Source organism: Populus nigra, chromosome 4 (genome assembly GCF_951802175.1).
Source record: "Populus nigra chromosome 4, ddPopNigr1.1, whole genome shotgun sequence".
Classification (NCBI taxonomy): Eukaryota; Viridiplantae; Streptophyta; class Magnoliopsida; order Malpighiales; family Salicaceae; genus Populus; species Populus nigra.
In genome coordinates, this window is record NC_084855.1 from 7,117,768 (window position 1) to 7,143,427 (window position 25,660).

The 25,660-nt window shown below is 35.2% G+C and overlaps 4 protein-coding genes across 12 annotated transcripts; 1 reads left to right on the forward strand and 3 right to left on the reverse strand.

The window, feature by feature from the left end:
- The first annotated feature begins 3,048 nt into the window (after positions 1 to 3,048).
- Positions 3,049 to 4,913, forward strand: LOC133692204 (uncharacterized). The gene is made up of 4 exons (XM_062112971.1): positions 3,049 to 3,962; positions 4,238 to 4,330; positions 4,418 to 4,485; positions 4,569 to 4,913. The coding sequence occupies exons 1-4, from the start codon at positions 3,333 to 3,335 to the stop codon at positions 4,732 to 4,734; spliced, it is 957 nt and encodes a 318-aa protein (XP_061968955.1). The 5' UTR covers positions 3,049 to 3,332; the 3' UTR covers positions 4,735 to 4,913.
- Positions 4,914 to 5,253: 340 nt separating this feature from the next.
- Positions 5,254 to 8,126, reverse strand: LOC133692205 (14-3-3 protein 7). 3 transcript variants are annotated; one of them, XM_062112974.1, is made up of 7 exons: positions 7,800 to 8,125; positions 6,863 to 7,169; positions 6,349 to 6,436; positions 6,111 to 6,220; positions 5,795 to 5,943; positions 5,642 to 5,676; positions 5,254 to 5,482 (listed from the first exon to the last, which is right to left on the reverse strand). In XM_062112974.1, the coding sequence occupies exons 1-7, from the start codon at positions 7,864 to 7,866 to the stop codon at positions 5,477 to 5,479; spliced, it is 762 nt and encodes a 253-aa protein (XP_061968958.1). In that variant the 5' UTR covers positions 7,867 to 8,125; the 3' UTR covers positions 5,254 to 5,476. The 3 variants fall into 3 exon arrangements, with proteins under 3 accessions (XP_061968958.1, XP_061968957.1, XP_061968956.1); XM_062112973.1 differs by having other exon boundaries at positions 5,254 to 5,468; positions 7,800 to 8,123; XM_062112972.1 differs by lacking the exon at positions 5,254 to 5,482 and having other exon boundaries at positions 5,612 to 5,676; positions 7,800 to 8,126.
- A 2,403-nt stretch (positions 8,127 to 10,529) lies between these two features.
- LOC133692520 (5'-adenylylsulfate reductase-like 4) lies at positions 10,530 to 13,318 on the reverse strand. Its single transcript, XM_062113534.1, has 4 exons — positions 12,656 to 13,318; positions 11,878 to 12,065; positions 11,651 to 11,775; positions 10,530 to 11,342 (listed from the first exon to the last, which is right to left on the reverse strand). The coding sequence occupies exons 1-4, from the start codon at positions 12,884 to 12,886 to the stop codon at positions 10,882 to 10,884; spliced, it is 1,005 nt and encodes a 334-aa protein (XP_061969518.1). The 5' UTR covers positions 12,887 to 13,318; the 3' UTR covers positions 10,530 to 10,881.
- Positions 13,319 to 14,966: 1,648 nt separating this feature from the next.
- LOC133692518 (uncharacterized) lies at positions 14,967 to 21,737 on the reverse strand. Of its 7 annotated transcripts, none has more exons than XM_062113531.1 (7): positions 20,597 to 21,735; positions 19,392 to 19,533; positions 17,005 to 19,317; positions 16,049 to 16,370; positions 15,922 to 15,973; positions 15,358 to 15,401; positions 14,967 to 15,267 (listed from the first exon to the last, which is right to left on the reverse strand). In XM_062113531.1, the coding sequence occupies exons 1-5, from the start codon at positions 21,598 to 21,600 to the stop codon at positions 15,936 to 15,938; spliced, it is 3,819 nt and encodes a 1,272-aa protein (XP_061969515.1). In that variant the 5' UTR covers positions 21,601 to 21,735; the 3' UTR covers positions 14,967 to 15,267; positions 15,358 to 15,401; positions 15,922 to 15,935. The 7 variants fall into 7 exon arrangements, with proteins under 7 accessions (XP_061969515.1, XP_061969516.1, XP_061969514.1 ...); XM_062113532.1 differs by having other exon boundaries at positions 15,358 to 15,455; XM_062113530.1 differs by lacking the exon at positions 15,358 to 15,401.
- Positions 21,738 to 25,660: the final 3,923 nt, after the last annotated feature.

A 25,660-nucleotide genomic window follows, 5' to 3' on the forward strand; every position in this document is an offset into this window, starting at 1 on the left:
GAATGAAAGTCCAAGTCCCTCTGGTTTTGCTATGTATAAAACTAATTCTGTGGTTGCTGAGCTTCTGCTGCTTTCCTGGAGGCGAACCAGAAAATTAGGACCGGTGGTGGTCCAGTGGTAAAAATTTAGGATCAAGAGACTTGCTTCCTCTGTAGTCTCAGGTTCAAACCCTGTGGTTGCTCATATGATGACTACTGGAAGCTTACATGGTCGTTAACTTCAGGACCCGTGGGATTAGTCGAGGTGCGCGCAAGCTGACCCGGACACCCACGTTAAACTAAAAAAAAAAGACCATATTAGCAAATAACTAGTTCGTTGCAGATAATATTAAAATATATTGTTGATAAAATATAACAACAGAATTAACAATAGATAATTTCATATGCAAATAATAGATGCTAATTTTTTAGCGACAGATTATCAGTTGCTGATTTATTTAGTAACCAATTATCCGTTGCTGAAATTTGGTTGCTAAATGTGTAAATCAATACCAGAGTTGAAATTATTCGTGGTGGATTCTTTTAATTGGAATTTTTAATTGAAATTATTTGTGTTGGAATATTTACCAATGCCAGAGTTGAAATTATTTGTGATGAAATTTTTAATTGAAATTATTTTTAGTGGAATATTTACTAACATCAGAGTTGAATTTTATTTTTAGAGCCGCCGCAATGTTAGGTGCAACAGGTGCGATGCCCCGGCCCCTCCCTTCAAGGTAGTTTCCCCCTTTGCTTTATCCCTTGCCATGGCTGCGCTCTAATGGATGTTGTTTCAATCTCATAATGGTGGTTTTTGGACTGCAATTTAGACCAGATGTAGTAACCATGATGTTAGTAAATGAGGGTGGACAGATCAGTTAGTGAGGAAGGCATGAGATTAAAATTGTTCCTTTTCCTTTACAACATAAACTAAACTAAAAAGAAAATTAACAAAATTTCCTAAGGCATTATGACCCGTTGGATCTATTCTAGGTGATCTAATGGAGGAAATTCATTCGTATGCAAACGTGATTTTCCTGGCCATGCCCTCCTAGTAAAGGAAATGATTCACACTCGTTATCGGTGGCGTGAGCTCCATCGTGGACAGGTATAAATTTTCTTGACCTGAGAAAAAATTACTCATGATAATGTTTTTAATGAAGAAGATAAAAATAACACTTTGATTGAAAAAGATTGGGTAATCTAAAAATCTCAGTGTTTTTTTTCGTATCAGATCATTACCTTGATTGTATCTAAAAAGATTGACTAATTTAATAATCTAATTTAAAAAATAAGCAACAATAGCCCACAAATTGTAAGGAAAAAAAATTAATTATAAAAATTGAGTGTTGACATCATATATAGAAAGAGAAGAAAGAAAAGTTTGCTAAAAATTTATTGTCACTCCATTATGAATATCCGCTATCACTATAAAAGATTGTTAAAAAGATTTAAATTCCATTATAAAAAGTTGCATGATGACACTGAAAGAAGTTGCAGAGATTGTAAAAACGATCCAAAAAGCACACCAAACAAAATATCATGAAGTGCGTATCTAATATTTATATTTAATTAATTAACTTAATTTTATTCAAAAATAAAATTTTATTTGAAAAAATAAATTTAACAAAGAACAAAAAAAAATTCGAGATAACCCAATAAAAAAAAGGATAAAACAAAGAAGGTAGGAAGTAGGTAAAAAAAAATGAATCCCAATCACCAATCTCCAATTAAATAAATATTAAATGATGGGATTGAAAAAAAAAATTTCAAAAAATAATAAAGAAAAAAACCAAGTAAACTCGAGCGAACTCTAAAAAATAATTTTTTAAAGAAAAAAAATAATCAAAAGAATACTGATAAAATCTTATAGGAAAAATAATAAAAGAGGTTGACATTATAAAAACAAATCAATTCTAAAAACAATATTAAATTAGATAAATAGTAATAAAAAAAATGGAGACTGAATTTTAGAAATGAGAAAATTAAATGAAGATGGAATTGAAAAAATATCTAATTTTATAAATTATTTAAAATAAAAATAGTAATAAGAAGAATAAAAATAAAAAACAAAATAACATGGGGCAAAAACCAAAGAGAACAGAAAAATGAATAGCATATAAATAAATGATTATCAGTGTCAAATAGGAGGTCCTTCGGAGGGCCATCAAGACGAATCAGACATTGTTTCATAACCATGTTTTTAACTACTACTAGAATCAGCTGCATGCATCTTATCTTCTAAATATGAGGGAGCGGCTGGTGCGTGGTTTAATCACAATAAATAAATTATTCCTCCGCCAACACTCATTTGAAATCCATTTCTTGAACATGAAGTCCATAGAATCTTCAATTTGACCAACCTCGTCTCAAACAGTATTCAAAATCTAGGCACGCGATCCCACCATGGAGAAATCACATTGCAGGGATCCATGGCCAGCAATGCACCAGCTAATGGAATAGTTTCAATCCACACAAACCTGCCCATCCATAGAGACTAAAAATGAGGGACTTGGGGTCCAAAATCCAAATGAATGAATGAATGAATGCCATTGTTGGTAAATATCTATCAGTTGAGACCTGATTCTGTAGCTTCTACCAGTCCTCACTCCAAATGTCATTTATTGCTGTTCACTTACCAAACTGTCAACCATGCCCGCAGCCTAACTGTTTATCACCTAAAAATTGGTTTTTTTATTTTCAATTTTTTTAATATATACTCTTATCTTAACATTATTATAATTCAAAAACATCTAAAAAGTAATTAATCTAATAAGAAAAATTAAAAAAATTGCCGCACAAACGAACACTGTTGATGCAGCACTATTCACTCCATACATCTCTTGCTCTTTTATCTTGCCGGATGCTCGACATCGATCGATGAACACGTTACACAGATTCAATAGTATTGTTTCTTTTTTCTTCAGAAAAAGAAAAAGAAATAGAAAAACCTCTTTTAATTAATCTGGTAGTCATTCCATCATCTTAATTAATTAAGACATGTGATCCAAATGACATGATCCTTCATTATCTTTATTACGACCTTTGCTTATTTATTTTGTCTGATCTTCCTTTATGGTGCTAGGGCCCCTCAAATTTTAAAAACTGATGGCCATGCCTGCACTGCACTTAACCCTCTTCTGCTCTCTCCACGGACCACAGCACCAGCACTTGCAAATAACTTGTCTTTTGCTTCTTCTGTCTGTCTCGCCTGCACTTCAAAACTAAGGATCCGGAAAAGAAAAGAAATCAATAAAACATCCTGATAATAACTCTTAGTTTATGAGCCTACTAACATAGGCAACCTTTTCTTTTCTTTCTCGGTTAGTTCTTGCCAGTGTTGCAAATCAGAGCATGTCAAGGTGTTTCAGTTTCACAGGGACCAAAAACTGGTGCTTCAGGTCCACTTTTACAAGATCGGGGCTCCGATCCGATATCACCGACCTCAAAGATGGTACTGTAATGCATTGCTGGGTGCCAAAGACCCGAAAAGACTCCAAACCCGATCTCCTATTAATCCACGGCCTTGGAGCCAACGCATTATGGCAATGGGGTGACGTCATCCAACACTTTGTTCCTTATTTCAACGTCTACGTGCCGGACCTTGTGTTTTTCGGGGATTCATACACAACCCGGCCCGAGAGAACCGAGTCATTCCAGGCCCAGTGCCTGATGCGTGTCATGGAGGCCCACTCGGTGCAGAAGTTTAGTCTAGTCGGGCTTAGTTATGGTGGGTTTGTCGGGTATAGTATGGCAGCCCAGTTTGCGGAGGCCGTGGAGAGAGTGGTGATATGTTGCTCAGGGATTTGTATGGAAGAGAAGGACTTGATTGAAGGGGTTTTTGCGGTATCTGATTTGGAGGAGGCTGGAAGGATTCTGGTGCCACAGAGTCCTGATAAGCTTAGAGAGTTGGTGGGTTACACGTTTTTCAGGCCACCTCCTGTGCGGTTGATACCATCTTGTTTCTTGGCTGATTTCATTGATGTGAGTGCTCTAATTCCTTCTTCGCTACGTTTAAGTTTATTCAACAGTTATGATTTAACACATTTAAGAGCTAAGAACTTTTGGTGCTTTGGTAGTTTTGTGGTCGGAAATTAATATAATCTTGTTTAGAAGAGGGGTGTGACTATCGACCAGACTATATTTGCATTAAGTTAGTTTTGGTGGAGGTTCACCGACGCATTTTAATGTTCAGATGGTATGGTTTAATACACTGTAGACGGTTGGGAGTAAAACTTAAAATTTGGTCATTTGGTCAGGCAATGTGTGGAGAATACGTGGAAGAAAAAAGAGATTTGATTCGAGCTGTTCCGAAAGACCGAAAACTCTCAGACATTCCCAAGCTTACACAGGTTTGGTCATCCTTTTCTATATGTGCTTGGTTTACATTGAATTAACCACTCGATGATGATAGCGAAGGCCGTTGAATTGCAATGCAGCCAACTTTGATAATCTGGGGGGAGCATGATCGGGTTTTTCCTTTGGAATTAGGACACAGATTGAAGAGGTTGGTCTCTTAGCATCGACTGAATTGAATGAACATCCATTTTGCTTGTGAGTTTTTTTCTAAATGATGCGGTGCTGTGACAGGCATTTGGGGGATAAAGCTCATCTGACGATAGTCAATAACACAGGGCATGCCTTCAATGTAGAGAGGCCGAAGGAGTTCATCAAGCTCTTGAAGGCGTTCCTGGTCGATTTGCAGCCTCCTCCAGGCAGCCCAGTTTCCATCCAGTCAAAATTACAGAATACTTGACTGGAGATTCAAAACATCAATGCGATTTGAGGGCTAACAGCACCATTAAATGGTGGAATGGCGGTAGACAATTTTTGGAGCTCTTTAACATTCTTCATCGCTTGTGTACTGCAATGGTTTTCATGCTATCAACCATCCACTTTTACGAGCTTAAATATCTTTAGTCTTGATTTCTACTACTTAATTTCCCCGTCATGCATTTTCACGCACTTTCAGAATTTCTCTTCATTTGCCACTTTCCCTTCACAATGTCCATCCACGTGCTCGAAGGATAATTTCATGCATTCAAGGACAACATGTTCCTTAAACAAAACCATCCTTCACAGACCATGGCGATCCCCTATATCAATCAGTCTTATTCGGGAGTGGACTAAATTGCAGACAACAGGAAACAGGAAATAAACTGGTTATGACGATCTAAAGTAGAATTGACGAGTTCTCTGAATCTTCCACTGAGCAAGCAGTAAAAAATAAAGGGCAAGAGATCTACAAATCGGGACAGAAATATGCCAGGTGCTATAAACAGAATGTGTAAATTTGTTAAAAGCTGTGAATTTAAAAGCAAACCACAATCATTCCAGTTGCAAGTGTTCTACGAGAAAAGAAGGCATAACAGTCTTAAAACATCTGTTCAGCAAATAGATACAAGCCAACGGTCCACCATTCCCTGTACTACCACTCAAAGAGTCATTCTGGCATTTTAAAAGATTTGATCTCCACGATCCTGACTAATTCTGCAAAATTAATTCTGATGAGCATAAATGGAGAAAATAAGAAGCATAAATAAGGCCCCAGGAATACACTTTACATGCTATGAGTATATTTCATGCAGGTGTGCCTGGATGCAGGCATGCATGTTTAGATTCTGAACACACACACACAGTATAAAAGCTCAGTTTTGCTTTACCTCTGCCCTGGGTTCAACAGCTGTAGAGTGCTCACCTGCCAAATTAAATAGCATTTTCATCAGTTCAATGTCCATATACAATGGAAGTCTTGACTCGACACTCCAGTCAAACTCATATTTATTCCATTAACAAGTTATCACTTCGAATATCACCTCCTTCCTCAGACAGATCTGAGGTCCATAAAGTGAGATTGTCCCTGAGTAGTTGCATGATAAGGGTACTGTCCTTGTAAGATTCCTCATTGAGACTATCAAGTTCTGCGATAGCATCGTCAAATGCTTGTTTAGCCAGGTGGCAGGCCCTGCATGATACAGATGTAGTTTAAAAATGTGATACATTATTCAAAGCTGACAGCAAAATAACTAACAGTACTCCTCAAGTTCAACAAACTGGATGTGTGTGCATGCGGTATTTGCAAACAATTTGTCATGTTTCGGTATGTTAGGCAAGAAAGAGATGCATTTTAACCTTTCAGGGGAGTTCAAAATCTCATAGTAGAAAACGGAAAAGTTGAGTGCCAGGCCAAGTCTAATTGGATGGGTAGGAGGCAGATCTGAGATAGCAGTAGAGGTTGCTGCCTGCAGCACAAAGAAGAGCATGAGTGGTGCTCTGATTAAATGATCTGTCAGCTTCACAAGTAAAATGGTTTAAAGTGACAGAAGAAAGAAGAAGAGAGACTCTGGCACAAAAGAAGGTTCACAAATACCTCATAAGCCTTAAGGGACTGATCTCCAGCTTCTTTACGTTCATCAGCACTTCTAAATTCAGCTAAATAACGATAATAGTCTCCCTTCCTGCCTTGAAAAAAAGAATTCAAGAAAAGATCCACATATGAAATAGATTCAAATAGAGGTAAAGTAAGATTACAAAACCTGTGGAATGAATAAGATGAATTCAGCACGTATAAAGTCATGAAAAAAAGAAGGACAGGATAAGAAAAACCAACCAAGGTAATTAGCCTAAAATCTCCTTCATTCATTAATTATATACTACCAAAATGAGTACACTTACAGAATTCTTGTTGTTTTCCTATCCTTACTGTACATCTAAAAATTTGGTTGCATTAATCCATAAAAAAAAATAGCCAGCCTAATCTGTATAGCTTTTCGTCCATTGTTAGGGAGTTTACAGGGATTCGAAAACCATATTTTGTTATCCATCTTGGGATTATTTGCTCTACATTTTGAAATAGTTTAAAGGGGTACTGCAATAAATCTTACATCTTATAGTAAAAGACAGTTGATTCCCCAGTTGAGGAGGATGGGATGAGATGCTGATCAATGACTGATAATATATCATTGCAGATCTTTGCAAGTTCATCTTCAACCCTCTGCCTGTACTGCTTTATCCTTTTCACATTCTGTTCATTCCCCTTGGCCTCCTCCTTCTGTTCAATGGAAGATAGTATTCTCCATGATGCTCTTCTTGCGCCAATGACATTCTTGTAACCCACAGACACCAGATTCCTCTCCTCCACTGTCAACTCCACATCCAACCTTGCAACTTTGTTCATTGCTTCTACCATCTCTGCAACAAGTAGTCTTTCATTTTATGTTTTCTTATTCAACATAATTTACCTAAATTTTATTTTATTTTATTTTTCTCAAAAAAAGGAAAGTAAAGATAGCAATTCAACCGATTACATAAGGCCAAGTGGAACACAAAAAAACCTAACAGAATCGAAATTAGAAACCTTCTACATAAATCATACATCTTCAATGATAAGTAGCCTCACTTGTCGCTTTAAGAAGTGTGCATACTCTTTCATCATTGGGTGCTTAAGAAAAATTTGCATTATTCAAATCCACAAATATATATATATATATATATATATATATATATATATAAAGATCGTTATCTGCCTCTCTTTTTAACCCATCCACAAACCAAAAAGAGAGACACCGCTACCAAATCGAAATGCTAATTTTTTTCCGGACAGATTTAGCTCTATTAGAAGTCCAGAAATTCCTTGATGATAATTCTGATTTCTAAACAAAAATGATAATGCACTAATGGGCTATTGACAGTCAATACAGCTGCTAGATCAACGTAATAAAACACAAATCCACCCTTATAATAATCCACTGAATCAGCAGGAAATACATATAAAAAAGGGAGCAGACTGTAAGATCGATGAAATAGAACACGTAGTCGTACCATCGTATCTCTCAGCTTGCTCTGCAAGTCTTGCCGAGTAAACCTGCTGCTCTCTCTCCTTCTCCATTCTTGATTTGCTTTCTGTTCTCTCTCTCGCTCCTCTAATGTGTGATTTTCGTCGCTATTGCGGTTTTGGGTATGGATAACTGTTATGAGATATTTTGGTGCTTCGCAAATGGGCCGCTGCGCTGCAGTGTATGCGGTTTATGAGATATTTTGTTGATATCTTAGCCGTGTGTGTTAGGGTTTCGGGGAAATCTGGCCGTTGGATGGGAATTTTGGTGCGCGCATGGTGGCAGTGATGTGGACTAGAAAGCCTGCTGAGTGCTGAAGGCTGTCTGATGGGTTAGATAGATAGATGATCAACAAGGTCCCCCTTGCTTCTAGATTTTTGTCTGATTTTTTTTTTTCCTTTATTGTTTTTCTTCTTGTTGTTTTCTTTTTGCTTTCGATCGTAGTATAATTTTTCTCAAATTTAATTTATTTTTGGAGGCCAGCTCCCATGTCTTGCAACCCGATGGTCAACGAATGTTTTCGAACTGGATAGTCAATAAATTTAATTTTTTTTTGCTTTTGTGTTTTATCAAATATTATATTTTCTTTATTCCAAGTAAAGTTAAATAACCTTCTAATATTAAAAACTGAAACACAATTACATGAAGTATAGGAACTTTAAAATTATTTTTACAAAATACAGTCAAGGTGTCGATCATAATCCCATCCTCCATGGAGACTTGGTCCTGTGTCTCCTATTTTTATTGTTATTTTGGATTTAAATTTTCATTTAAGTGAAAAAAAAGGTCATTATTTAAATAATAATAACAACAACAATAATAAAAATATATTATTAAAACAATTAAAATAATTAATGATGGTTTAACTGTTTAAATAAACAATAAATCAAATTAAAATATTATTTTAAGCATTTGTTAACAAATTTATCAATAAGTCCACTGGTTGGAGCATTCATATCGATGGTTGAGGTCGTGGATTTGATTCCTCCTGGTTTCAAAATTTTATTTCAGCGAGAATGTGGAAGACTGACCTTATAAAAAGAAAAACAATTGGCACATGTTTTTTTGTTTTTTTTATCTTTTAATATATAATTTTTATTTAATTTTGTTTTTTAATTAATGTTAAATTATTATTTTTTTATTTTTATCATATAATAAAAAAAATTGATTAAGTGAAATTCATGACTAGGATTGTGGGTCTGACAAGTTAACATAGTATGTTTCTTTTGTTATTTTTTTAGAAATTTTATTTCTTTTGAATTTGAGGAAACCCCACCTCCCGGAAAGCGCACTTTGTGGGCCCAGGTGAGTGAGTAAAACCCCGGCTGTCCCAAGCTCTTACAAGAGGTGTACGCCCTGACTCGAACTCGAGACCTGCTATGCAGATCTTAAACCCTTTGCCACCACGCTACACACCTTGGGGACTTTTTTTTTTAAGACATGTTCAAATAACAAAACAATAACATGATGTAATTTAAATTTTAAATTAATTAAAAAATTATAAAAAAATTTTAAGTCTGAAAGAAATATTGTGCCAGGTTTGATTACATGAGTTTTTTAGTATTTAGATTTTTTTTCTTTTACATTCCTTTTTTTTTTGGCTCAACTTGCCGTAATAGAACGAGTTATATCTAAGATTTTATTTGAAAAAAGTTTTAACTGGCAAATGAAAGTTATGTACACATTTTCAGGAAATTTTAAAATATTCTGAAATAGCTAAAAATAATTACTTTATTGAAGAGAGATATAACGAGAGATAGTTAAAAATATATATATTTAAAGATTAGTTGAAAATATTCTTATCAAAGCTGATGTTGTTTGATTTTTTATTTTTATACATGTTTCTCTACTTGAAATAAATCATTAGAATCATTGTTGATAAAGTAATTACTTAGATAATTGTCACATGTTATGTTGGGGTTGGAATATTTTTTTAATATAAAAAAATGTTTTAGAGTGTTTTTAATAGAAAAAAAATAAATTATATAAAAATTGATTTGATATGAGTCGGTCATCTTAACGGATTTAAAGATGACTTGCATAATCAATAAAAACATATTTTAACTCAAAATAAATATTTAAGATGAGATTTTCTTAATAAACATTAAGATGATAATATATTGAATCAATTTATATCAACCCGAGTTTACCTATTAATCTGCATATTAGGTTATAAGATCATGATAATTACAAAACTTAATTTATAATAAATTTGATGTTAAAGGATGAAACTAAAAAAAAATCAATTAAAAAAAATGATTTCAATTAACCTAGTTTAACCTGTCCAAACAAAATTATTAACACTGTATTAAAAGATTAAAAAAAACAAAAAAAAAACATCACCAACCCAAAGGGAATTTAACATAAAATTAATAACATAAAAAATTTTAGTTACAAATACCCTCTTATTAAATATTTATAAGAAAATATAAATTTCTAACAAAAGAGTATTTGTAACTAAACTTTGTTTTTAGTTTTCGGTTGTTTGGGTTTTTTAATTCAAATTTCCTTGATTTATATTTTTATTTTTCAAACGAACATCCTATTTTTTGAGTTAATGCATAAATTTTCAACAAGTGTCGCATAATTTAACAAAATTAATAGAAATATAGAATCCACGAAAAAACATTATACATTAAAAAAAGTATCACTACATTCTCCAAAAAAGTTATAAATTTGCGAGGGCAATCTCGTCGTAGTGTCAAAATTTTCAAAATATCGTATGAAACGCAGATTGACATGCTTGCTTATTTGGAAAAGAAAAGGCGACAAGACATCCTAGTCTCATGTACAATCTATTCACAAATTGAGTTCCAATTATTTCTTAATGAACGCCAAATAAATTGTATTCTAAATTATAAACAAATGGAAGACGTATTACTACATATTCAACATGCTTCGTCGTCACAAATGCTGACACTACCATCAGGAATGCCGAGATGATCTTGAACCAAAGCCCGCTCGGCATAAACGGAATGTCCGAACAAATTTTCTGTTGGAACATCCCTAATCAGCCCCTCCCACCTTTTTTGACAAGTGGAATATCCATTCCTCCGCCAGAGAAAAACTCAACGACATTCACTCACAGGTGCACCCCTACTGGTGCTTGCATCCCCTATTGAAACAGTTGCAAGGGACTTGGAAGCCCAAGCCCTGGCATTCATTGCCCCTTCCTGCAAATTACTCTTCTTACATGGCTCCTTCAGGGAATTAAATAGCTGTATTGCTCGATTAAGATTCAGATAAGCCCGAGGATGCTCTAACAAGCTCCCCAGTCTCATGTTCTGCACGTGTCTCCTCCAAGTAAATTGTGCAAATGCAAGCATGGTTGGGAAAGTCAGGTAAAACAACCTCAGTAGCACAAATGTTGTCGCCAGGGCCAAATATGTCCCCTCCCTTAACAAATTCTCCGGAGATCTTGCCCATGAGAATGGGCAGCTTTCTTGCTCAGGTGTGTCATATTTTTCATGGTGTGATGCTCGTCCAATTTTGTCCACTGATCCTTCGTCCAGTAATGCAGTCTTGATACCTAAAGCAAGCAATGAGCTCATAAAATCCCGCAGTAGAAATACAACTCGATATAATACAGGCATAAAAGAAGAATGTTCTTTAAGAAAGAAAAGCATGTGTTGCCATTTTCTATGGTTTACATACTAATAGTCATTCGAAATACTCAATCAACAATTAGGAGAAGGGAATTCCATACTTTGAATAATCTAGTATAAAGTCATCCTTACACTTCTGTACATAAACAGATGAAGAGAGGAAACCAAAATCACAAAAAACTAGAAGTGGAAGCTTTCAGTTGAAAATACATGAAGGAAAGGAAGCCCTTACCGGTAACATCACTGTAGAAAGCGACAAGAGAGCCAAGAGTACGTGAGCCATGATAGCGCACACGCATCGTAGAATTCAATAGGAAAAGAGTAGGAAATCCATGAACTCCATACTTGGATAGTATGCTGCAGAAAAATCAATAATGTTAATTACTCCAAGGCTACAAGATGCCACAACAGCAGGTAAGAATCTACAAAGATGGCATTTTATATTTTTAGTTTACAAACCTTGGCCTGATGGATGATTCTTCAATGGCAAAATGGGGAATCACAGGGTACAAAGAGGAAAGGATGGAGAAGCTTGGTCTAAAAGTACCAGAGAAGGGGCACCATGATGCATAAAAAAGCAGAGCTACATATTCATGACTATTCTTCTGAACTAAACTAAGTGCCTTTTGTAACGAAATCTCGTCTCCCTTCACAACAACAAACATAAATGTCGTTAAGAATTACACAACCATTTTCATTCACAAGAAAGCAAATTTCCAAATCTGTTCAACCAGGTGTATCACTTTCATATTTTAGCAGACATGCCTTTTGCTTTCCACAGACAGATATAATGCATTTCCGCAGATAAAACTAATTTTCCCTAAGACAATCTTAAAAGAGGCAATAAATTGCCAAATCCTGAACCTTTTTTAAAAAAGAAAAAGAAAAAAGAAAGCCTAATGAGCTACCCGGATATGCTAACATGGATGAAAACCCAAACACAAGAATCACGAAATTGACAACAGTGTAGAATTTTTTATCTGAAATAATTTCTCTCCAGTGTCATCTTGCAGCTCTGATTAAACAGCTTAACAAAAAGGGGTCAATCCCAATCGAATAATTTTTACAATTCCAATTCATTTAATTGCATTCACAGTATCAAGTTTCAATAAAGCTCACACTCTTTTCTTTTTCTAGAAAAAGAAAAAAAGCACAGGAATGTCAGAATAGAGTTTTCAATTCCAAGAAAGATATTTTTTCTTTTGAAGGCAAGGAAGAAATAAAAGTGTCGGCGTACCTCGGTGACACCAGCGAAACAGGGAGATTCATTAGCACCAGAAACGACGCAGTTTTGATCTCGAAACCCAAAGATCCAATCTGTGACAGACTCTATTGGACAAATCGAAACAGTATGAGAGTCGGCGGCGGTTGCGCACATAAGACTCCCATAAATCATCATCGATAACAAGATCCGAGGTCGCCAAACCCTAGTCTGCATCATCGAAAACCGCAAAAGAAAGAAAAACATATAACCCGCTAAAATCAGTGCTGTTTTCCCGTTAGAGAACAAGACAAGATCAAAGGAGAGGAGGGAAATAGAAGATAGCGCATTTTAGCGTTGGAGGGTCGGTCGGTAGATGATCGAAAAAGGGACAACAAAATAATGTATATTTTTGGTGAGTGATTGAAGTGTTAATAGAAAATTTGATGGATCGTAGGAGTATCTAGAGTTGCGTTTCTGATAATGATGAACATTAGGAAATTAAAGGGGGGAGGGAGGGAGGTATCAAATTTCAATGGATAAAAGTTGGGGGGTTGTTTATTACTATTATTATTTATAAGATAATGAAAGGGTGGTTTTCAGAGGAAGACATGAGGAAGGTGAAGGTGCGCATTTTAGTTGGAAAGGGGAAGGGGGGCCAATCCAGCGGGTTTCGCTTTGCTATGGGTAATGCCTTACTTCTCTTTCTGCGGTCCCAGGAAAAAATATTTATAGCTACACGCTCGTTTGACTTCCTTCTTTTCTTTTTCTTTTTTTGTCCCTTCGCTTTTGACATCTCATCCTGATAAACGCATCTTGTAATATTTCCCTCGGCTTTATACCCCAACTTTGGAAGATTTTAACTTTATTTTAAATTGTTTTTAAATAGATTTTTTTTTTTTGTTTTTTGCTTGGGGCTTTGGGTGTTCATTGATCGTGTGTCTGTTCCCTGTGCCAGCCCTGAAAGCAAACACATAAGATGCCACATTATGTTTAACAGAGTGGTTTGCAAGTTGGCAACCAAACCTTTTGCCTTCGAAGCATCGAGCCCTCCCATTGAGCTACTAGGCGGATTTCTTCTTTAAATGGTTCACTCTCTCAAAATAAACTTGACAGAGGGCTTAGGAAAATGGTGCTAAAAGAAAAACAACGAATCTTTTCTGTGACTTCACATTAGCAATTTGGAGGTGACCTAGCTAGGATAATATTAATATCAGCATGCTTGGAACCCTTTTCAGAGTTTTTAATGAAATTTTATATTTACAACCTCTTGATTTACAATTTCAAATAGATAAAAATTAATGTTAAAACTAATTTTTTAAGAAAAAATACTCATCTATTCATTTAAATTTTTTTTTCAAAAAGTTAAATAAAAATAACAAAAACAAATAACAAGGATAATATAAAAAATCAAAATGAATTAAATTTCGTCTTCTAAACATATAAATTTAATTTATTTATAAATTAAATGGTACTGAATTAAAAGTGAATTTCAAGTTCCGAGGCTAGTGTCCTCACATGAATGTAACTTGTCGGGCATTGAAGGGTGAGTCGGCTGTCATACCGATCGCCGCAGGGCCCAGATAAAATTATTGTGAGAAAAAGCCATGGATAGTACAACTAACTTTAGAATGGCAAGCAGGTTCCGATGGACCTGCTTTGTTAAGTTCCTTATCAGTCTCGTCCAACTTGTAGGACAATGACAAGCATTCAAGGAAAGAGAATGGGGAGTGGATGACCGGAAGTGAAAGTGCTTCAAAGAATGCAGTAAAGATAATAAATAAATACGTTTCAGCCAGGAACGGCGTTGAAGATGGATAACAGCGAAAACGACCTGAGGACCCAACCATTTGTTGTTCGGGAAAAACACACACACACACACATCGACTATCTAACTTTACCACGTGCCAACGCCCGGTCAGCAAATTGGCGTTACTATTGAAAAACTTTGCCTAGTTTACAACGCAATGATCCTATATAGTGCAGGCTAAAAAATGTCTAACAAAATTAAGAAACAGATCAGTTTCATTAAATGATGATATTCAGAGTTTCACACCCCTGCTCCTCCCTTAAAAATTTTTGGATAAACGATAGGCAAGCAATGCAAGTTTTTAGAACATCCCACCTCTCTATAGGAAACAAAGCAAAGCAAAGCCAACAGAGAAATACATTTTCATATTCTTGTACCGGGGTATTTCATCTTCTCCGAGTATTTTGATAACCCTAAGTTATGTGGGGAAAATTTTTTATCTTCATCACTTTTGAGAAAAATAAAAATAAAGTATGGAAACGATAACATCTAGGAGATTCATCACCACAGAAAAATCTCTAGACATGTACAGTCATCTCAATAACTAGTTAGTTTCATAAACTGAAAATAGAAGAAAAGGATGCATTTCAGTGGAGACCCAATTCAGCCTCTAAACCAATGGTCACAATTAGCTTTTTGATTCTTTCTTGTGATGGAAAACTAGCGAGTTCACAAGATAAAGCAATTGCAAAACTAAGTCATCCAAACACAGATGAAACGATACTAACCCCTTGGCAAAAGTCAAAGCAGAGTCACAAGACCTTCAAAATTCAGCCTCTCGTATAATATAGCCCTGATAAGCCAATGACCGCTTTTGTGCAAGCTTTCACTACATCGTCTGGAAAATAAAGGATGAGTCAGATTGAATATTATTCTTGTTATAGAGCATGAGAGCTATAGGCATAAGGTTGTCTTTTATACTGCGTACAAGAAAACTGGTCTTCTCCATTGAACTTGATCAACGGGGTAATCCTAGAGGAAGCAAACATTGAGGTACCATATGAAGCAGAGTGAGACACATAAAGGCTGCCAGAAAGAAAAAATCATATGCATTTACATGCTAAGCTATTTAAGGAAAAATATACAACAAACCCAAGCACGTAACAAACATGGAAGGTTGGATATAGTTGATCCATAATAGTCAAATACATGTAAAAAAGCTATATATAGAAATTTAAAGTGAAAGCACATTAAAATAGCTTCGTAAACAACTTTTGCTGCATGATAGAGAAGAATTCGAGACTAAATTGAGCAGTTGGGTTTTTCCAGAGTCTGTACAAATTGAAATATGGTCCGCTAATAATTATTCACATGCCCAAAAACATATCCACAGTTCAAAAACTTGAACCTGCCAAGATAATTGTTAATTTGTCACCTAGCTCGACATTTAGAAGGCTACAGGGTAACAATCAGATAGATTTTTGAAAAAGTAAAACATGGAATTTTTTCTAGCCCAAAGAAATACTTTCTGAATGAAAAAAGTAGAAACTACCTGAGGTGTTCTCCTTATGAGAATTTGCATATATGAGAGCATTTCTCATGGGAGCCTGAAAGATTAATAGGCAACCCATTTTGCTATCCGTTGAATTGCCCGGACAACTTGGCAGTGCACTCTGCACACATAAAACCCATGGTGCTTGTTTGTCCTTCAGATTCAAGAGCCTCTTGACAAATCTCCCTCCCACACCAGACACACACAGCAGGAACATGGTGCCTGCTTGAATCTTTTGGCACAAAAGGCAAATCTTCCTTTGCAAGCCAAATAGATGAAGCAATCCCTTTAGGTATAACAGCATCATATGTACCAACCTTGGATTCATCTGAATGTGAGCTTACTTGAGAAGTCGGAAGATTACATTCCATATTATCCATGCCACCCAATTTCAGCCCTTTAAAACCTGATGTAGCACCAAATTTCTCTGCAAAGAGTTCACTTTCACCCTGTTCATTAATAAAAAATGATAAATCAAGAATTCCACTGACCATATAACAAGCAAGAGCTTTTCACTTCATGTTTTAAAGCAAAAATAACAGTCATTTCATCAACTCCTCACTGGAAAATAATTTATGTCTAAGTAAATATTTCAGTTATTCTAAAGCTTGAAAGAAATGCATGCCCTTATACTGACCAAGGAAACCATAGAAGACAAAATAAACACAAATGTAAGGGGAGAAGGTAATTCATATCACCGATCCCTATAATTAAAAGCTACCAGCGGCAAAGTGAGAAATATTCATCAAGGCAATTTCTTTCCTAGGTAAGACATAGGATTTTTTTTTTTTTTTTGGGGGGGGGGGGGGGGGGTGGGGGGGCGCAATGTATTTTTACTTGGAAATATCATGAAACGCTGAAAACTACGAGGCCTAAAGTGGGGAGTGTGAAAAATTAAGAGGGGCAATAGCCCCCCTTCCCTTGCATGTAGATTTGCCACTGATTATCCTCAGGTGATCCTAGAGACAATAAAAAAGATGAACTACGTAAATTTCTGAAGAAAAAAATGGAACTACCACCTAATCCATTAGCATAAACAGGCATTGGTTTCTCACTAATATAAAGAAAATGGTCACGCCATACCTTATCTGACAATGCATCATATGGAGGAAAAAAGCTTGATGTTTGTACTGGTTGACATGGAGTATCAGCAAAATCACTTAGCAGGTTACTTTCTTCATCGTTTCTCCACATAAACTCAGATATGACATCACTTTCATCTGGTCCAGGGTGGCTGCTAAAACCAATCCCTGAATCATCCTTCCTAGGATTTTCTGAGTTCTCTACCCTAGGCTCCTCCTGAACCGAACATGTAAAAGCAGTCTGCAAATTCTTTTCAACACTCCACACTGGCTCGCTGCCAGATGGACAAACCGCACTCTCTACAGAATCCATTTTCTGCTTCAGCTCATCCACAGCGCCACTGTAGGGACCAGTGGGATTATCTTTGGCAGTGAATGCGAGCTGACTCCCAGCAAAAAGAGAACATTTCTGCACAGTGCCTGTCCCAACATCTGCATCCTGTTCAGTGCAATTGTCATCTGAAGCAATATGTAGCTCACCATTGCAAGAGATTTTAACTTCCTGTTGATTGTCTTCCTCCACTGTGGTGAATGATAAACCATTCACAATATCCTTTACGTCATGGGATTGCTCATTGTCAGATGATCCGCGTCCAGAATTTCTACCCTGCTCAAGCTTCTCCAGTACGCTATTGGAGATACCATAGTCTTTTGAAGCAAATCCATTTGTAAATGGAGCAAATGTAAAGGTTTTAGAAATTTCTTCCTGCTTAATACTAGTTAAGGTTTGTGGGACTAGATCAATCTCACTGCCAACCTGATCGTGATTGGCCACATCTATTGTGCCATTAGAAACCTTAATTACATTACTTTCAAAGTCGAATAATTGCTCATTACCAGATGTAGTAATCGGGCAATCTTCAGATTCCTTTCCTTGACAGGGTTCTCTTAGTATGCATTTAGGAGCCCCTGTGATAGTATTTTCAACAAGATGTGTATGCTGATTCAAAAATGGAATAACTGAGCTGGCCCCATGATTTCCCCCCTGTTCATTGCTAGTCACATTATCATCAGCCAGTACAGTGTTATCGCCACAACACACAATTGTTATCTCATTAGTCCCAGACTTCACCACATCATCAAATCTGCTCTCATTTGACATGCCAGTACAAACACTGTTCATGTTGTTCTCAATACCTGTTAAACCCCCTTTAGAACCTTTTTCCAGCATGGTTTCCACTGCATTGAAATTAAAAAGACCTGTCTCACTATCTGCAACATAACAGCCTTTAGAAATTGTTTGCTCCCTCAAGTTAACAGCAGCATTCCCCACCATTGCAGCATAACTGTTGCAACTGCCAGTTATTGGCTCACCTTTTCCATCTATATCCCAACCATCAATTACCATGTTATCAATTGGACTAGAACAATGTCTATCCTCAATTATGTCATCATTAGATGTGTTCACCTTAGCATTTGATGCAAGCAAACCACAATTAGAATCTCTCTCCTGATTGAGTTCCTCAATTAAGCAAGGGGATACATGATTTGAATCGTTGTGACCAATACAAGTCACGTCCCTCGCTCCACCAGCAACTGAACAGTTTTTAAAGCTTTTATCCTTCCTACCAAGATCACCGGTGCCATCAGTGGGGCACTTGGGAACATCTGTTTCATCAGAAGATCTATGAATATCATTATTCAACAAGGCTGGTTCAGAAGAAACTCTATTTTCAGCTGCCACAGCATCAGTATCTTCATTAATCCTCCCCGCTCCATCATTGCTGCTAATAAAAACTCTGTCCTGCTCACCACAATGGGTTTCTACAGAAGTAATAGCCTTTAATTCACAATATGGAATGGTGGAGTTTATTTCATCACTGATTTTAGTGTTAACAGTTATTGCATCAGAATCCCTGTCAAATTCAATCAATGTTTGGATCTTTCCAGCTCCAGGAGGAATTTTGACCAATGCAGGTTCATCGCTCTCTCCAGTGGTTTTGCCATTGGAAGCATCAAGTCTCTTAAGATATTCTTTTATGTGGTTCCCAAGGTGACCATTGAAACGTTGCCTTTCTTCAAAAAGTTTGTGACAAAATTGACATTCGTACTTTCCATTTTTTATGATCACCTCTTCATTTGTGGATGTCCCAAATCTAAGCCGTTTTGGAGCCTGCTGATGAGATAGCAGGTGTTGAAGCAAGCCATCCTGCTTATCAAAAGCCACGGTGCACTTGTGGCATTTATACTTATTCCCCATTTGAACCTCCACAGGACATCCCCCCGTCCCAATAGATCTACAGATAACAGGCAATGCCATATAGCTAATAAAATCATTCTCATTCTTGCCATCTTTACGTGTATGATCTGCAGGCTGCAGCACACAAGTAAATAAAAACTATATGGAAAGTTAAAATGCATGCACAAACACTACAAGTATCAACTTACAATGGAAGGAGTTATCTTGTCGGTCAACTTAATCCTGCCATCCATGTGACCAAAATTCAACCGGCTTACATCATGCAGTCCGGAAAAGGAGAGCAAATACGATGAAACTTCCTTGCAGGACACAAACTGCTGCCCATTAGGGCTGGATAGTATCGAATTAAGAAATGTAGGTAAGAATTATACAACCAATGAAATATGCAAAATTAATTATGAAACATAAACTTCCTAGGGTAATATGTTCTATATTCTGTGCAACTTAGAAACTGTAATAAGAACTGTATCAGAGACAATCAAGGCCCCAATAGGAGTCCTGGTATAGCTTCTATCATTTAATATCCTACGAGCCACAATGTGTAAGGTCAATCAATAGTTATAAACGCATGCAGCAATTTAGGATTTCATTGTTGTCATGAATAATGACACAATAACAGTTGTCTGACTAAACATGTTGAGAATAGAGTAAAAATAAATATACATCCTCTACAATAAGAAGATGACTGAAAAAGACAATGCCAATGGAACAAATGCAAGAATCAGAACTTCATGTCTTGAATTTGAAGAGATTTTTTTCAATAGCATCATTTAGAGAAGGTATGCATCTTATTGTGAGAAATTGAGAAAAATCAGGCAACCTATATATATTGAGAGTACCAAGATGACAATGCCAGGTTAGATGGATGGAAATTTAAGAGAAACAGAAAGAAAAAAGGAATGCATCAATGAATAAACTACGATTTATGGAACTAAGTGCAAGATAACCAAGGTGAATAAGACGTGCGATAAATACTTCTGATGCAACTGATTGTGCAGACTGAACTCCACTTAACATGTGCACAGTCACAAGTTCATTGCTTACTTAAATGTTAAAATGTTGGTCAAATTTCTTAAATTCAGAACTAGCAAATCATCCTCATTAAAATTTGAAAGAAAAAAAAAGTTTTAGATGTAGCAATTCAATTAACAACTCATAACTTCAATTTAAATCACTTCATCTGACTTCTGCAAAACATGTTCTCTATCATGTTGATTTTATCTAGTTCTATTCCAAGTTGCTGTGCATATTTTAAGCAGTACTCAACTTCATTTGCCCGTGCAATAGCAGGACAAAAAAAAAAACACAAATCAAGTCCCCTGTATATTTACACAGTGCAATCAACAAAAACCACGATTAAAAAAATCTATAAAAAATAAAATAAATGAGAAACCTTATGTATCTTGTACAAGCCAGCCAAACACGACCGGCTTGTTTCTTGATGCAAATAGAGAGCTTCCACCCAATCGGCAACACATCCCCAAACAGGCTAGCATCCACAATCCTCCTCTTCTTTCTCATACTACCCCATTCACCCTCGAACCCTTCCAAAAACCCTAAAAACTCTGCCTTCAATTGCATTCCCTCGGTCCTCCTCCGCAACTCCTCCCCGTATGGATCCTCCATATTCCCCAATGCCACAAAGTCCACCACCACTCCATTCTTATTTACCATCACCATCTCCTCTTTCTTCTTACTCTCCACTTCCACATTGTCCCACACAACAGCAATAGTCTTATTCTCAACTAACTCGCTATTATCGTTATTATCGAAATTGACATTCTCATTCTTCCGTGGCCTGCCTCGCTTCCTCTTCTTTGAACTAGATTCAGCAGTTCGAATCGAAATCGAATGATTTACCTCTAATCTTTTCACTCCTCCTTGACTAGAATCCCAAATGTCGATTGAAACATTTTGCGATTCCGCATTATTTGTTGAAGGCAGACGCATATAATCATTGTAGATAACAGGAATGGAGACTAATTTGTCATAATGCTCATTCTTGTTTTCAATTGAGTTAGAATCAGAGCCAAACAACGACTTCAGAAGAGAAATTATCTGTGAATTCTCTTCATCGAGAGGCTGCCGTTCTGTATTTTGGAAGGGAACAACAGGAGTTGAATTCGAAGGGGAAGCATTGTTGTTGCGAGGGGCGAGGCGGAGGCGGGAGAAAGTTTGTTTGCGGCTTCCAGCAGATTCATTGAAGACGGAACGGTCGATTTTAGGAGTGGATACGTCAGCGGTGTCGGTTCGGAGACGGTGGGGAGAGGAGGAACAGAAGGAGAGGGAGAGGAGTTCGGATTGGGAAAGATGGCGAAGGTCGATTAGAGGGAGAGATTCGGTGTGTAGATGATTCTGGAGGTCGCAGATGGATGAGTCCACGGTGGCAGTGGCCATGACATCGATTAAAGAGAAAGAGAGACGAGATGATGTAACTGTTGATGAGGAGGAGAGACAAACGAAAAGGCCGTGGAGTTCTAGACTCTAGATGGAGGAGAGGGGAGGGGAGGAGTTTTTGTTTGCGTGACCTGGTCGAAGTGATTCTTACATGAACATCACGTGGAATTGTGACGCGTGTATATTTACTTTTGATATTGGAGCTAAGTTAGGGTTGGGGGTTTGTATGTGGGCTAGGTTATTGGGGTTGGGCCTAGTGTGTGCTATTGAGGTACCTTCTGTCTAACCGTCGATGATTCGAAGAGAACATCCAATGCTTAGTCTCAAAGGGCCTAATTGAATTTGGATACGCAAAACGTAAAGGTAAGATCGGGAATATCAAATGTGTGATTATTAATGTGTGGCAACTCTACAGCCATAGATTTCTAGGAATAGCCATGTCGGGTCGGGTCGGGTCAGTGCCATCTCACTCGCATGAAATGAAATGTACAGTGGTAGCTAGATTTGTGTCCCTTCAGTCAAATTCTTTATCTACATGAAAGAAAATATTAAGGAAAAAAAATATGAGACTCAAGTCTTTTAGACTGATAATTTAAATAATATAAATAAAACAATAATAAAAAAAATGATAGAAAAAAAATTTAAAAAAACCTAATATGAGCTCATCTAGAGGATCAAAAAAACATGATGCGGAAGGGTCAAACTGACAAAAAAAAACTTAATTAAATGGTGTTAATTAAAAAACTAAGTGACAATGAAAATAAAATTGTGATAATTTCATAAAAATAAAAACATAAAAAAATCACTTGAAAGAAAGGAAAAAAAAAGCACAAAGATCCTTTTTCAATGCCTCAAGTATCTAATGATAAAATAAAAAAAATGATAAAAAAATTCAACATGTGTTAACATTTAAAACTAATGATTTTAATCATGAACCTTGAGATTAACTTCATGGAAATAAAACAACGAAATAACAAAGCAAAACTCTAAAAAATAGTAAAAAAAACAAATGTAAAAAAAATAGGAGAAAAACAAGCAAACCTCGTAAACTTAGTATAATTTCTAAAACTCGCAAATCGTGAAATTCTAGTCCTGGATTGAATCAAAAAGTTTATTTCTCAATCAATTTAACTTTGAAGTTTGAAGGATAAAATCATAAAAAAAAATTTAGAAACTAACAAAGGCAAAAAAGATAGAAATAAAATGAATGGAGATTAAATTTGATAAAAAAAACCATGGAGGATGAAAAATAATCCCAAACAAAAAAATAGCAAAAAAATAGGGACCGAGTCTGAAAGATAAGAAAATAGAAAAGGGTGAAATTAAAAAATATTTGTAACTTTATGACGCACTCGTGTTTTAATTTTTTTATAAAAAAATATGACTCGAGACATAGACTCGACCAATAAAAAAATACCAATATATGGACAAACAAACAAAAAAAATATAGGAAACCACCAAAAAAGCATGGTTAGAAAAATCTTATAAAAGGCACACATAGAGGAAAAAAAAGTCTAATCATTGATGATATAAAAAATTGAATGATAAAACTAAAAAAAAGAACATCACCTTTAAAAAAGGGGAAAAAATCAAGACAAATTTAGTGAATCTTTTAAATCCATGCAAAGGTTTCAAATTCGTAACCCATTAAATCTTATAGCCGGGCAAAATCAAAAGGTTTAATTTCTAACCAATTCAATATTGATTAGCCAAAGTAAATCTAGCAAAGAGTAACAAATTCAAGAGACCCGAGCAAATTCAAGTCATTCTGAAAAAAAATCAATGGAAAATCCTAGAAAAAAAACAAAAAAATAAATTGAAGAATTTATCTCAAATAACACAAACAACAATAAAAAGATGGAGAACTAAATTTAAAAGAAAAAAATAAAGGAAATTATATAGAAAAGGAATTCTAACCTTATATACTGCTTTAAAAAATCATTTTAAATATTGAAGGAAGTGATCGAGATAAAATATAAATTTAAAGAATTAGCCATGAAAAACCCAACAAAAAATAATAAATAAAAATACTCAAGATTTAGGAGCTACTGATGGATCAATATTTTTTATTTTTTACTTGGATCCTCTTTTCTAAAAGACTAACAAAAAATATGGTAATAACTCATCATTGCTGGGTTTGGTCAAGCGTTGAGTCTAGACATATATGGGTTTGGTGATCTACCAGACCCACCATCTTCGAGCTCAGACAAATGCTGTGCTTATAATTTTTTTTAACTCTAAAGAATATTGGACACCATGATTACTCTAATAAGTTAGGGATATTTTACCCTGATAAATCACATATATTTTACTCCACGATGAGTTAGGAATATTTTATCCCGATGAGTCGGAGATATATGACGTACATTTTAACCTCTTAAAAAAACAGAGAAGATAAGGCTCATAAACTATAAAAAGGGATTAAGATATCTATCAAATAAGAGGGTTTTTTCCTCCCCTTCTTGTTGTATATCTATTCGTAGCATTTTTTTATAAAAGATAATTGTATTTTTTCTTAAACAATACTCATTGAAGCATGAGAAAGTCTTCGAATTCACAAAAAAAAAAAACTTTTTTACAAGTATCATGTATTATTCATTAGTTACTTTGACTAAAGAGGATGTTCAGATCAACAGTACCAAAAGATAAACTCTTTATCTAAGATATCAACTTAGTCCTCCAAGCCCATTAGGTAAGTTCAAACCTCATCAAATACAAATATTAATTATTATATATTGAATTACAAGGATAGCCATGTCTTTTTAGTTTTTATTTTTAGTGAAATTATAATTGTTTATATAATCCACAAATAGAAAAAGTTAAATATTTTAATTAATAATTATCAAGTTTGATGTCAAATTAATTGAAATTTGGCATACCAACATTTAATCAAATTCAATGGATATTTGAATTTGTTTCTTTATTAGAAATAATTTTTTTTATTAAATATTAATAAAAAAATTTAAGACACAATTGAACAATACATATCTTAAAGTGAAAACTGAGTATATAAAAATTAATCAAAATAGAAGAGAGTGATTTTACATGCCATGTAGTTACATGACCCTGCGTGTTTATTATTTAATTTATCAAATATGAAAATATATAATTCTTAAAAATTCATTTAATTGGAATTGACAATGGCAATGAGACCACAGGTAATAATCCAGAAAAGGCACACTTACAAGAGTAGGGCCGCCATGCTGAACAGGTCGTGGGTTTTGTTCTGTGATGTTAGACCCGCGAGCCTATTCCAGCCTGTCGCAAAATAAGGATGTGCAGATAATCTTCAACCGCAGGCTTAAAGCATTAAACGTTAAGAATCACGACAATCAAGTAGAATTTTGAATGTCTGAATCTCGTAGACAGTCATGACTTGTAAAACTCTTTTTTTTTTTCTTTCGAAATATCTTTACAAATCATCAATATAATTTATTTACATTTCGTCGTAAGATATTTTATCTTCAAAAACTAACAACTAACCTCATATAAATCTGTTTTTTTTATTTATATTAAAAAAAATGCAATATTTATGGCCTCAATAAAATCCGATCATTGAAAATAAAAAGTAATGAATAGTGCGTTTTGTTTTCTTATGGCATGTATAAATGATATATAATTGTTTTTTTTATAATTATAAATATTCGAGTTAGCTCACGTTTACTTAATTAATTTTTTAGAATTCTAAAATTAAAAACTAACGTATTTTAATAACTTTAAAATTTATAATATTTAAATTAATAATTTATAAAAAAAAACTTAGAACACCTTTCATATTAATCCCGTTTTCAGTTTTGTTATTATTATTTTTTTTAGATTGGTGTGAGTGTTCGGGTTAACTTGTATGTACCACAACTAATTTCACGGGCCCTAAAATTAATGACCATATAAATCTTCAGTGATCATTATATAAACAATAAAAAATTCCAACCTATGATTATAGAGCAAACAAATCTTTTAAGTTTAATTCCTTACTAAATAGATGATTTATTTTATTTTTTGATAATTTATTTTATTTTTTAATACTAAAGGTTGTAGTGTCGCAGGCGAGAAATGAGAA